Source organism: Setaria italica, chromosome IX, assembly GCF_000263155.2.
Source record: "Setaria italica strain Yugu1 chromosome IX, Setaria_italica_v2.0, whole genome shotgun sequence".
Classification (NCBI taxonomy): Eukaryota; Viridiplantae; Streptophyta; class Magnoliopsida; order Poales; family Poaceae; genus Setaria; species Setaria italica.
Genome location: NC_028458.1, coordinates 52,682,326 through 52,695,500, shown reverse-complemented (window position 1 = coordinate 52,695,500; position 13,175 = coordinate 52,682,326). Strand labels below are relative to the sequence as shown.

General features: G+C 44.3%; 2 protein-coding genes across 3 annotated transcripts in view; one reads left to right on the top strand and one right to left on the bottom strand.

Annotated features, from left to right (window-relative positions):
* Window positions 1-3,049: 3,049 nt before the first annotated feature.
* Window positions 3,050-6,295, top strand: LOC101761102 (homocysteine S-methyltransferase 1). 2 transcript variants are annotated; one of them, XM_004985109.3, is made up of 8 exons: window positions 3,050-3,168; window positions 3,322-3,528; window positions 4,469-4,525; window positions 4,713-4,918; window positions 5,053-5,182; window positions 5,302-5,505; window positions 5,640-5,711; window positions 5,800-6,295. In XM_004985109.3, exons 2-8 carry the CDS (start codon window positions 3,376-3,378, stop codon window positions 5,947-5,949), a joined length of 972 nt encoding a protein of 323 aa, XP_004985166.1. In that variant the 5' UTR covers window positions 3,050-3,168; window positions 3,322-3,375; the 3' UTR covers window positions 5,950-6,295. The 2 variants fall into 2 exon arrangements, with proteins under 2 accessions (XP_004985166.1, XP_004985165.1); XM_004985108.4 differs by lacking the exon at window positions 3,050-3,168 and having other exon boundaries at window positions 3,180-3,528.
* A 129-nt stretch (window positions 6,296-6,424) lies between these two features.
* LOC101783536 overlaps window positions 6,425-13,175 on the bottom strand; it is a 9,138-nt gene continuing 2,387 nt past the window's right edge. The window contains exons 2-14 of the mRNA XM_012849155.2: window positions 12,488-12,701; window positions 12,066-12,397; window positions 11,352-11,554; window positions 11,216-11,264; window positions 10,839-10,920; window positions 10,193-10,550; window positions 10,027-10,119; window positions 9,898-9,946; window positions 9,687-9,809; window positions 8,374-8,478; window positions 8,210-8,301; window positions 7,959-8,112; window positions 6,425-7,068 (exon numbers count right to left, since the gene is read on the bottom strand). Of these exons, the coding sequence (XP_012704609.1) occupies window positions 6,787-7,068; window positions 7,959-8,112; window positions 8,210-8,301; window positions 8,374-8,478; window positions 9,687-9,809; window positions 9,898-9,946; window positions 10,027-10,119; window positions 10,193-10,550; window positions 10,839-10,920; window positions 11,216-11,264; window positions 11,352-11,554; window positions 12,066-12,397; window positions 12,488-12,701 (2,136 nt within the window). The 3' untranslated portion in view covers window positions 6,425-6,786. The remainder of the gene's footprint in view (window positions 7,069-7,958; window positions 8,113-8,209; window positions 8,302-8,373; window positions 8,479-9,686; window positions 9,810-9,897; window positions 9,947-10,026; window positions 10,120-10,192; window positions 10,551-10,838; window positions 10,921-11,215; window positions 11,265-11,351; window positions 11,555-12,065; window positions 12,398-12,487; window positions 12,702-13,175) is intronic.

Here is a 13,175-nt window from a genome sequence, read left to right as displayed (position 1 = left end):
GAGCAGCTCGAGTCGCCAATGTGCCTGGGGCATCGACTGTGACGGACGAACCTTGTAGTACCTAGTACGCCGTGAGCTTCGAGATGGGGCCGGGCATTCCTCCCGCGTCAATTGTTGTTGCCGCCGCTCCCACGTCAATTGTTGTTGCCGCCACTGGCACTTGCAGGACCAGCCGCCTAGGTTGCAGCTCAAAGCGGGTTAGAAGAATCGAGAAAGCAGCATGCCGCCATGAGTGGCGGCGGAGGAGCATCGAGATGGCCGAGCGTGCAGGTGGGGGAAGAGAAGCGCAGGGAGGAAGGAGAAGTGATAGAGGCTGACAGTGGGTCCTATTGCCATGATGTGGCACCACGTCGGATAAAACCGGGTTGGATTCCGGTCGAGGAGGTCACGTGTCCGGTTTCGTGAGTACGAGGAGCCAGAACGGACGGTTTTTGAGTACAGGGTGGAAACGCAAACTCGGCCGTACGTACGCGGGCTACCGGCTCGTCAGCGGTTTCAATGGGCCAGTCAACCACATTTGGAGGCCGGCCCATTAACGAATATGTCAAGACATGGCCGCCAGCCCACCCAAGGAAATTCAGCATTGCGATTTGTGATGCTTATTAATCATCGTCATTCAGAGGCGATGACAGTTGAGGGAGACGATGAAGCCTCAAAGCAGCTATGGCTAACTGCATATTAATAAGGACAGAAACCTAATTGAAATAGAAACCGACTCGGACCTGCTACGGGCTGCACATTAACTGATCATCGTTAGCTCCCCCTCGGCTCATTCATTACCCTCAATCGATGTTGCTTCTGAATTTGAGGCCACAAATACGACTATCACAAGTGACTCTGGAAGAATCTTGCAGAAGTCTAAAAGAATCTTGCAGGAGTGATTTCAGTGCAAATGCTAGGTCGTCGATGCTTGTCCTTTGGGTTTCTGAATACCTTCACGGCTTCACCTCCCACTTCAAAGTGGAGGAAGTACGCCCACGTTACGATTAAGCTCCTGCTAGCTCACTTTTCTTTTTCAATAGGCCTGTGCGTATAGTTCTCGAGTGAGCATGGGGCAAGGCAAACAAAGGTTTTGCGTGGTGGGGCCTGACCTGAACGAAGGAGCGGGAAACCTCACCAACCGATGGGCATGGACGCAACAGAGGACGCCGCGGAGGCGGAGGGTGCGCTGGCTGGGTTTGACAAGCACCAGTCAAGCCGCAGCGATCGATCGGTTCGGGGCTCCATCACACCGCGTCCCCGCTGGCAGAATTTATGGTGCAGGTCAACGAACGAACGACCCACGAACAGGCCCGGCAGGAGCAGGAACGACTCGTCGAGCGACCGGCAGCGAAGGAAGAAGGGTCAAGGGTCGCTGTTGTGCGTTTCGCTTCGTCCAAGGTGCGGTTGGGCGTTGGGGGCCTCTTCATTGCGAGATGCGACGGCGGCAGTGGCAACAGCCTCGCCATTGCGCCGTGACATGCGCCGACGCCGAAAGTTTGTCAGTTCGTGGCCGGCCGACTGGAAGAGAGCAATTCTGATTCGAGATCTGGAACGGCCGCGTACTCAACCGCTTCATTGTCTTTCCGTTCGCGGTTAGAATCATCACCACGTACGTCATCTGCACTCGTGGTTTTCTGCCGCCGTTGTCCGTCGCTGCTGATCTCGGCAGGCGGCCGCCGGCCGGTCTATGTTCGCGGCTGCAGCGGGGGCGGCGCGGCGGATCTACGGCACACGGAAGCAAAAGGCCCGGCGTGTTCCGCAGTTGCCGACGCGCGGCGCGCACGGGTGAGAGACGACGACGTACGACGGCCGTTCCGGCACGTTTCCGCAGCCGCGGCCCGTGGAGTCGTCGCCGACGGATGACGTGCGTGTAACCGCACCGCTGTTGGGGGATGGGGGGTGTTGGGATCGGATCGGATCGGCGGCGGCGGTTCTCGGCGTTCCGCACGTGAGAATTTCTTGTCCTGCGCTTGGCACGGCAGAGTGGTTGGGCAGGTGGTGGTGTTGGCAATTTGGCAGGGACGGGAGGCGGGCCTATTGGCATAATGGGTCCGAGACGTTTCGGCCCAGTTGGTTTGGGTATATATTCGATCTTCCATTTCCGGCCTAAAGAGAAAGGCCGAAGCAAAGTCCAACCAAAACAGGACTTTGTTGTTGGTCCAAAGTCCATGCCTGCTGAAAACTTTTAAGTCCAACCCAAGAGAGAACTGAAAGTTCCGAGTTCCGACTGTCTCGTGGGCTCGTTGTTCTAGGGGTAGGTTCAGTTGAGCGTTGCCCGATTCGTAGTGTGGAATGAACCGATTACCAACCCTTCACTCTTTGGTGGTTGCACCGCGCCCAATTCTTGGAGTGGACTGAACTCGTCGTCGGTCCAACGCGTCACGTCTAAGCAGGTGTTTAGTTGATTAAGCTAAAGTTTAGTTCCTATCATATCGAATCTTCGGAGGATAATCAGGAGGACTAAGTATGAGTTAATTATAAAACTAATTACACAGATGGAGGATAATTCGCGAGATGAATCTATTAAGCCTAATTAATCCATCATTAGCAAATGGTTACTGTAGCAGCACATTGTCAAATCATGAACTAATTAGGCTTAATAGATTCATCTCGCGAATTAGGCTCCATCTGTGCAATGAGTTTTGTAAATAGTCTATATTCTAATTAGTATTAAACATTCGATGTGATAGGAGTGCAGGGAACCAGACGGCACCTAAACGGGGGACATTCTTCTTGAAAACATTGGCCCGGCTGCACTTGCAGCAGGAATTTTCAAACTCCGGAGGCTCAATTCTTGCTGTCTGCATCTGACTAAGATTCCTGAACCCAATAAAAAAAACGGTGTCCCATAATCTTTTCTACAAATTCAAGTCGTAGCAGTAGATGGAAGCATCGAATGATTGAATGCACAAAGGCAGACAGGGTCTTCTCTGTTGTGCTGCCTCACATGGAAATACAGCAGATCGCATCAGGCAGACTTTTTTTTTTTTTTGAAAAAAGGACATACTACATTTGATGGCCCTTAACTCCGTGCTACGCCTATATCTGTTAGCGTTACTACGCATTTGCGCTGCGCTGGTTCAATTCAAACTTGAAGCAAAACCATCGTGGATTCGTGGTCCTGGACATCAAAGCTGACCTGCGAGCGCACCTACCCCAGGAACCCGTCCGCGTTCGTTGGTATTGGTAATCTCGTTCGCCTGTTGGATTGCTTGGCTTGCTGCCAAATTTAGTCGTCCTTTACCTACCCAAAATCTGCCATCGCATTCTCATCTCAATCTCACCTATAAATCTCTCCACCTCCTACCCGCTCCTCAGTTGATCGCGTCGCCGTTACAGGTCTCCGTCGGCTGCTCTGCGTCCTGCGTATAGCTGCGCGTGAATCTGCGGGAGATGGGCGCGGTGGAGGAGCTCGTGGCGAAGGCGGGCGGGTGCGTGGTGATCGACGGCGGCTTCGCCACGCAGCTGGAGGCGCTCGGCGCCGACATCAACGACCCGCTCTGGAGCGCCGCTTGCCTCATCGCCAGGCCGCACCTCGTCAAGGAGGTAACTGCCCTGGCCGCCCCGCCGACGTGCCGGCATGCGCGTAGTAGATTCTACTAGCTCACCACGGCAACAGCTGGCGAGCATCCAGCCACGCCACCGCTTGCTTGCATTGCGCACCTGCGAGTTGCGACGGGTAATGGACACTGCACATGATGCACCCGTCACATGCTCGATGCAATGCCACAGCAGATAAAAGTATTTTTCTTTTCACCGTGGGAAATAAATAATCATTGCGCTATATGCCTGTATGTGACAATGCATGCATTGTTTAGGCAAATTCAATCCTTCGCCCAATAGCAATCTAAGTATCCTGTTTCTTAAACAAAAGTTAGTTTCTTCCAAAAAAGCAATCTAGGTATCCTCGAAATGTATATATTCTGCTAAAGTCTTTTTTATGGGGGTAGTTAGTTTCAAAAAGTTCTGTCTACGAGCCTGTTGCTTAGGTCAGAGGTTGAATTCTCGGCTCCTTCGGGGACGGTTGGTGACTGGTGACCAGCACAAGAATTCCCCTATCTTTTACTCTTTTATTTTCTGTTTTGGACGGATACCAACCACATAGACCATTCTCTGTGTGAACATTCCGCCTTAGACTTCCTTTGTTTTCCTTAAAATTAGCAGGAGGGGCATCTGTTTCAACACTTTATGTATGTATGTTTTTTTTTTCCTCGAACATGCAGGAAAGCTATCACTATATTAAAAAGAATTATTGCCTGTATGCAAACGTGGACATTATATATCACCAGAAATTCAGAATTGTAATCTTGTGCAAACAATTGTTACCATGTGTAGTGAACACACCAGAAATTCTGAATTGCAATCCAATTTGAAACACTAGCCGATAGGCCGTTGGTATTTAAGCTTTTGTAACGCCACCATGTGGTATTCAAGCTTTTGTAACGCCACCATGTTGACATCGTTCCTTTCTAATGTACATTTGCAGGTTCATATGCAGTACCTTGAAGCAGGTGCGGACGTCATCATTTCATCATCCTACCAGGTACCTTCTGGCTTTCATCTTCATCAGAACTATAGAAGACAAGACATAGACCAGATTCTGGAGGTTCATGGTTGCCTTTCATCTTTCATGTTGACATCAGTAGCTTGAAAAAATTGTCTGTTTCATGTTTCATTTTATAGAGGATCAGAGGTTACGAGTGTGGGAATTCATCTATCTTTCCCTGCAGGCAACTATCCCGGGATTCCTAGCTAGAGGAATGACTCTGGACGAGGCAGAAGATTTGCTGCAAACAAGTGTAAAACTGGCCCTGGAAGCACGGGATGAATTCTGGAAGTCTACACTGAGGAAGTCGAAGCCTATTTACAACCGTGCCCTAGTCGCTGCATCCATCGGAAGCTATGGAGCCTATCTTGCTGATGGATCAGAGTACAGGTAAAATGAGCATATTAACGATGAAGTGTCTTTAGGAATTTTTATGTATTTTCATGATATCTAGTCGCACATTCTAGGGCATGTTATGTTATCTTAATGTACAATTGGTGATGCTCACATCTTGGATCTTACAGTGGATCATATGGAGCTGACATCACAACCGAGAAACTGAAGGACTTCCACAGGCGCAGGCTGCAGGTCCTTGCAGGTGCCGGCCCTGACCTGATTGCATTCGAGGCCATTCCCAACAAAATGGAGGCACAGGTCCATTCCGAATCAGAACCCCTATGTGAAATGAATTGCTGTTTGTTGTTCAAGAAACGCAGATTGAGATGAGGTTCAACCCGTCCCAGACTGAAAATGAATAACCCTTTCGCGTGTAGGCATTGGTTGAGCTTCTAGAGGAGGAGAACATCCAGGTTCCATCTTGGATCTGCTTCAGCTCCGTGGATGGCAAGCACCTGTGCTCTGGGGAAAGCTTTGCAGACTGCCTTCAGATCCTGAACGCAAGCGAGAAGGTTGCTGTTGTAGGAGTGAACTGCACTCCTCCTCAATTCATCGAGGGCATCATATGCGAGTTCAGGAAGGTCCGCAAGCTCCTCTCTGCGAAGCAGTTCCTTTCTGACCTTTTTTCATGCCGGTTTTTCAGTTGTCTGGACATGATGACGTTATATATGCTTGATGCTTCTGTTTAACCCGTTATCCCTCCTGTTTACATCAGCAAACGAAGAAAGCGATTGCTGTTTACCCAAACAGCGGAGAGGTCTGGGACGGGATAGCAAAGAGGTGGCTGGTGAGTGGACATCACATTTTTGCGCCTTCTCCTGAACAAAAACCTGCAGCTTTGCTCGCCAACTGACTCTGTGTGCATGGCATGGCAGCCGGCCGAGTGCTTGGGTCACAAGAGCTTCGACGCGCTCGCGAAGAGATGGCATGAGGCCGGGGCCAGCCTCATCGGAGGATGCTGCCGTACCACGCCTTCGACTATTCGGGCCGTTTCCAAGATCCTCAAAGGCAGGGCGGGCCATTGATTTCTTCAGAATTGAGATGTTACACTGCTGCCGGAATAACTTTCAAAATATAAATTCCTGCAGTTATGTTTTTCTCTTTCAATTTTGAACTCATCGCATGAAGGTTTAAACAGTTTGTAGTGTTGAGGCGCACTAGTTGATTCCCCAAACGAGTAGTGTTTAGTCACAAATTCAGGTATGATCTTGACAGAGCTGATGTTGTTCGGATACGATGCTCTTCACCATATCAAGATTATCAGACTGCAGGAATCTCTTGTCCAACTAGTAAGTCTTTTGAAGAAAATACTCGACCTGTACAATGTGTACTTTTGCAGACATAACATAATGGGCTTAAAATTAAAATTTCCTTCTATTTCGACATACTCCTCTGATGAAAATATAAGTGATACGCTAGACAAATCCATCGTTGTAGTGCTGTAGGTTATCCAGAAAACTCCTACGGAGTAGAACCAGCAACCTACATTAGCTTGACAGCTACAAAACTGCAAATTCCTGGAAAAACTACTCACGAATGAATTCAGTTTACAAATACACAAATACATCAGATACAATGTACAAATATTCAGGGACCTCCGTACTCCATACCACTATAACCCACCCAAGTATATTCAACCAGCCTAAACCGGCCTGGCAACAACTGTTATAAATATCACTATGCACCAAACTACAGAGGTGCACATGAATAGGCTACCCCCCATCACTAGTCAAGGTCAGATAAAAATAACTTGGTGAAAGTTACAAGTCTACTTTTTTACAGCCCAAAGTTTATTTGGATGCATTCAGCACTACGTACAACAAACTACCAAGTACATGTTGTACCTATATACAACAGATCTCTCAAAAAGGATCCTCCAACTTTATATCAACCTCAGCATCCCCAGTAGCTTCCAACAGATCCGCTACGTTCTTTGGACCATGAATTGTGATTGATTGGCCCTCAGCATAACCACTCATCAGAAGCTTCCCTATCTTCGCCTTCCAATCAACGACGCTTCTCTCCGTCCACCTGTCATGGACCACACGATCGCGGTAGTTGACCATCGTGCCTAGCCCAGTGTTTCTTATCCAGCCATATTGTTGCAAAACATCAGCCTCACCTTCTGATAAATCCTCACCAACCTGCAACATATAATGGAAGCAGAACTAAGTAACAAGACATGAATTCTCATTTATCAACCTAGCACACCTGGTTGCCAACCCATTGGTCTAGAGTAATCATAAACATTGAGACTTGGACTCTCTTATAATGGATAACTAAAATAACTCATCTTAAGTATTAACTACTTTACAGCATGAAATGGCAAGGAGCAGGGGCCTTATATTTTTGTATTTGTGTTAGAGATGTCAAGGAGCCAAAGAATTCTCAAAACTTTGTTTGCATGAGAGGCTGCATACGAGGGCTAAGCTCGACCAGGATTCAGAAAATTGGTAGAAAAGCCACATTCCAGTTCACCCACCAAGTCTTTACTGGTACATATAAGTTTAGCATATCTAAATATATGGCAACCATAATCAGCAGCACAAGATATTGTGAAGAAACTGAAAAAGAAAAATCAGTGGTCCTACTAGGCCATATACTTGGCATTCCACATGGAGAGGGTGCCCCTACTTGTTACCACCTAATCGCCGGTTAGGTCACACAATCGGCCCAGTTATACCAGGCATGGTATGACTTGGCACGGTGTTCCAAATAACATTATGACCATTCATTTATCTTATATTATATTGTGTATGGTTATAAATTTATAATCATTGAAAAGAGTATATTTGATTACGAATCCAACCATATAAAGTTTACATTATAAAAATAAAGAATTAATAGTCAAATTATTAGTCAAAGATTGCAAAGTTTGAATCTTGGTATACGTGTGCGCCTTATAAATAAAAACGGAGGGAGTAATCACTACTAGGTAGGTGACTAGCCAGTAACCAGTTTTTTTAAGCCTTGAAAAAACACATTAAAAAAAGCCTTGAAAAAAGAAAATGCACCCTGAAGCAAGAAGTCTTACCATTAATGGCCTGTTTTCAATAAGAGCTGTCCTTCCACAGCCACTTAGCTTCATTGCAATAACCAGCCTACGGATCTGCCATTCTATTGGCAGTGATTGGACAACCTCAAAGAAGTATGTCGCATAACCATATTCAGGACGTTCAAGAACAATCCTGTGTAGCGAGATGAAAAGGGCAACCATTAGAACAAGCCTTTCAACCAACTTTTTGACAAAAAAGTATAAGACAAAGATTAATGGATAAGAGGTACCTATTATGGCTTCTAAATACAAAAATGAAGGACTGCAGGTCCCTGCACCATCCCCATTCCACAGGGCAGTCACGGAATTGAAGGTATCGTGACTGCAAGAGAGAAAAAACTCTTAAGTCCACGTGAAATGGAATGGCTAGAGTGTCTGCATGCGAGAAAAATACCTGCTCAATAAGAGAAATTAAACAGGATAAGCAGTAAATAGCCTTTTCCCCCTTTTCATGCCTAGCTACTGACAGTTTCAACAGAGATGCTCTCTTTGGGAATATCTGCACATTGAGAAAATAGCATTTAGTCTGTAACACAAAAGTTGTAACTACAGTCCCTAGACAGGGCAATCAGGTACAAAGTTTATATATTCAAATACAAGAGCTATGCCGGTCTACTAACTCTTGCATCGGTTGTTAAACGGCAACACACAGTGAAAACTAGATTACAGAGTAGCATAGAGTGTGCAATCTCAAGAGGGATACATGAAGAACCGCACTCCAGTCTAAACAGAGGTATAGATTTAACCATGTGTATATGGCTAATATGATACTCTTATTGGCAACTTAACTATTTCCAACGGCCATGTTTTGTCCCTTCTAGCATAATTGATGTTCACTCTAGTAGTTATTTAAGCTGCTAACGAAGTCCAAACAGTAAGTGGCAGCCTCTGGATACTTACCAGATTGCTAGCAAGTATCGTTTTCTGATGCAAAGCTCCCATTATTAGAGGATAGTATATAGTACTGAAATAATTTTTACACAACAACAACAACATAACCTTTTAGTCCCAAGCAAGTTGGGGTAGGCTAGAGTTGAAACTCAACAAGAGCCACAAATCAGGGTTCGGGCACATGAATAGCTGTTTTCCAAGCACTCCTATCCAGGGCTAAATCTTTGGGTATATTCCATCCGTTCAAATCTCCTTTTATTGCCTCTTCCCATGTCAATTTTGGTCTTCCTCTGCCTCTCTTCCCATTACTGTCATGCCTTAGGGTTCCACTACGTACCGGTGCTTGCGGAGGCCTTCGTTGGACATGTCCAAACCATCTCAGCCGGTGTTGGATAAGTTTTTCTTCAATTGGTGCTACCCCTAACCTATCACGTATAACTGATATAATTTTTAGCATATCAATTTTTATGTCTACAGAAAGGCTCGCAGCAGATAACCAATTTATATCAACAATTACAAAAAAAATGATATTAAACTATTTCTTCAATTTATCTGACAGGCTTACAACATATTTGTAAAAAACCATTTAATCTGCTTCCAGTTATGCTATTCCAACTGTTAACATTTGAATTTTCCTACCAAACTCAGCACAACCGCTTCACAGTCCGCAGCCATATTTGAATGTTACCGTCCTAGTTTGCGACTCGTTGTCTAGTTGCGGGATTAAAATCTTTCAACAATTAAACTGTCATTTGTTTCTCAGAGATGAAATTATCCATCTGTTGTCGTACTAAGCACCGCTAGAGAGCATCTTACATTTGCAATGACATTTTCAAGATCTTCAAAGCTACTTTCTGTAGAATCTGGAAGCATGTCACTATCTTCTTCAGCGCCATAAAGTTTGATTTCTTCAACTGATATTCCTCTGTTCAGAAGAATCTGCAGGCCAAAAAGAAAATGAAGCACAGAGATCATAGGGAGAAAGATTATTAAATTCATATATAATATATATGCAACAAATAGTCACCTGTAGAAGCCCAGGAGCATCCTCATCAAGTGCCGTTTCGATTGAATCCCTGCACATCATTTTGGTAAGCATAGTACCTCAAAAGAAGTGTAAACCCTAAAAGAAAAGGCAAGTTCTAATGCAGCATACATGGCCGTTTTCTTTCTCCTTCGACGAGAACAGTAAGAACCACCCTCATCATTAGTGTAAGCATCTTCTTCAAGCATTTTTTCAGTTGAATAACTGCACAGATGCTATTCATAAGCATGGTCTACAACATACAATAAAAATGGAACAAGTTATTCTTGCAGCATACCTTGCTTTCCTTTTTCTGCATTGTCGGAAACTGAAAGAAATTTTCTCGCATATGCCAGGTAACTCAGACTCATTTAATTCATCTTTTACTCCTAAAGATGGTACTGAGCCTTTAGCATGAGTAGAATTTTCTTGAGGTGATTCAGACGGGCCAATCTCATAATCTTCTAATGCAGGCTCCAATTTAACATCAGCCACAAGGAGGCACTGTTTTCTTACAACCAGCTCACTGTGTTCACTCCCACAAGTTGCACTGCCGCCTACCTGATTTTCAGAACCCTCCAGTGGATCACGAGGGCATCCGGCTTCACATAGGGATGGGTCGGTACGAGATGATGTGACAGAAATACTCGAGAAACCTGAGATGCCAGCAATAAATTGTTTAGCACTACTCATTGCAGAACTATTATTATCACTGTTTTCTTGGCATGTAAATACATGCTAGGCATGATTGATCAAGGACACATTGCAACGAGCATCATGAGTTAGTTGACATAGCCCATAAAGTTAAGAAAATCATTACTGGTGTTTCTAGGATCATCAAGAGAGCAAGATACTACACAGTATGCACAATTCAGGGTGGAGCTGTCCAGGGCACTATGGTATAGTACTTCCAACAAAACATTCCCTAAAAGACATTTGGGTACCTGGATCATTTTCACCAAGCAACCTGCTGTTGTTATCATCCATGGGATTACTCTCTATAATAGGAGGTGCAGAAGAAATTTCCTGTATGAATTTTTTAAACAAAAAGGTCAAGGGACCAGGTCCTCAGAGGTCATAAAGAGAAAACAGAACCTCATGCTCACTAGATGTGATTATATAATATACAATACCACAAATAGGCAATGGTATCCATATGGTTCTAGGTAAATAGCACTAACACTAAAGTGATGCAGATACAATCGAGCTAGTTAAGCACGTGAGAAGTCCTCATATATACTAAGAAACATGGAAATTTTCACACATGGTCATAACAATAACAGCAGACATCAATCACATAACCAAGAAAAGTGGATTGGACCTGCAACATGCTACATATATCTTCTTTGCATGCTGTTCCCTCATTATTTCTGCAAGTGGCGTCAAGGGAATTATGTCATTCACACAATAAACCAAATCATCATCCTCCATAATTAATCCATACATTGTCACACTACCTTTTGGAAGATGTTCTACTAGCTTCCACACCCATAACAGACTTCCTAGCTGATGCTGTATCAGGGCAAGAACTTTTATCTGCTAGAAGGATCCTGTAGCGCTCTTTCAGAGATATATGATCAAGCTCATCAGTCTCAGTACAGATTCCAGGGTTAAAACATGCGGTGCACTCCTCTCTTGAATCATCAGGTGTGGAAACATCCTGCAGAGGTTCTCCAGAGACAACCATCCGTTCAGTGTCAAACTCTACAAAACTAACTCATACGAAGCTTCAGGAAACAGCATGTCTACTAACCTGAAATAGTTAATTAATATGGACTTGAAAAAAACAGTTGCCAAGTCAAAAGGATAGAGAACAGGTGCAAAGAGGAAACAAGGAAACATAAAGCAACTACATAACTAAAATAGAAAATCGTTTTTTAACATAATTTCTAAAAAAAACTTCGAAAGCTGTTCTATTTTAAGTGTATCATTTTACCTAACAGAATTATTGTCTGCATTCAAGATACTGAGCTCCGTAAATAAGGTAGTGACAAAAACGGTTTCTAAATCATGTCCTTTTTTCCAGCACTAAAATCTAGCATATTTCAAGTGTCCTTTAGTAATGATAACTGATGAGTCAAAGGAGGTGAGACTTGCCGTGAAAATGTAAGACAAGTATTACAAGAAATTTAGTCTTGTCATAGGAATGGACATGATAAGAAAATAGTTACCTGTTTGGCCTCAATAGGAGTTATCCCAGCCAATTCAGATGGATTGTTCCTCGATTCAAAAAATATTTTTGACACCACCACCTCTCCCTCATCCTTCACTGTATTCCTGATATGAAATTGATGTAATCTCCAATCAGTTTCCTGAGGGCTTTTATCACTCATCATGTCTTCATATAGGACAAACACCTCCTTGCAACCTTGCAGTGTTCCATCAAGGATGATTGATCTAGAGGCTCCAATTTTCTTCCAGCTGTTATTTTCATCACCCTCATTGTTGTACGACTCAAATCTTCTATGGAAGAAGTATGATGCACGTCCATCGTGCCTAACACCTGCAAGATTGAGTTAAAGCGTGAAAGGTGCTGACAGACAAGTCAATGATACAAGAACAGGTGTGATGTTACTTCAACAAGATTACATACCAGGCATATCTCGAGGATGAGTGGGATGAGTGTAACTAAATCCTCTACCATCATCCACAGATTTAATGAACTCGTTGATAAATGGATGGCGCTCAGCGAGACCATTCCCAGCTTCTGCAGCTAGATGCCACAGAAGATCACTATCACTGGGATTAAATTCTACACCCCTTGGTAGCCCTGGCCAACTCTGCAAGCACAATAGTACAGTAAAGACCTATTGCTTCGCCTAAAAAAAGAAGAGCGAAAACAGTAAATAAACGTTTTTGCTGCTTAATGACATTCATTTATTTGAAAGATGAGCAAACCTACGCGTAAAAGGTATCTTTAGGACACCTGACTAAAGTTCAAATGATAGTACCTTGACTATACATCAGTAAGGCAAGATCCTTGTGCTATCAACGTGGGCATAGGGTAAAAATAATGTCCTTTTAGGATGGGACAATAAATAGGATATTAGGATTTGACACAAATGTGAGAGAAAAGTAGCTGTCAGGAAAGCTGCGATCCCTTTTGCTTGAGAATTATTCAGAGAGAAACAATCTAGTGAAAGGCAGATAGGGAGATTGCAGGTAATAGGTATTTCCGTATTTAGGTCCCCACATTGGTGGAAAACGGCAATGGGTACGTCAAACACTTAGATGATCAAATGGGCATAGTCATATTACAAATTTTCATCGACATCCAGGGC

What these genes read in the sequence shown, in the direction of transcription:
- LOC101761102 (XM_004985109.3), top strand. Translation starts at nt 3,376, where the DNA reads ATGGGCGCGGTGGAGGAGCTCGTGGCGAAGGCGGGCGGGTGCGTGGTG. An exon ending in GCTGATGGATCAGAGTACAG is followed by an intron (nt 4,919 to 5,052) that starts GTAAAATGAGCA and finishes TGGATCTTACAG; the next exon opens with TGGATCATATGGAGCTGACA. An exon ending in GGATAGCAAAGAGGTGGCTG is followed by an intron (nt 5,712 to 5,799) that starts GTGAGTGGACAT and finishes ATGGCATGGCAG; the next exon opens with CCGGCCGAGTGCTTGGGTCA.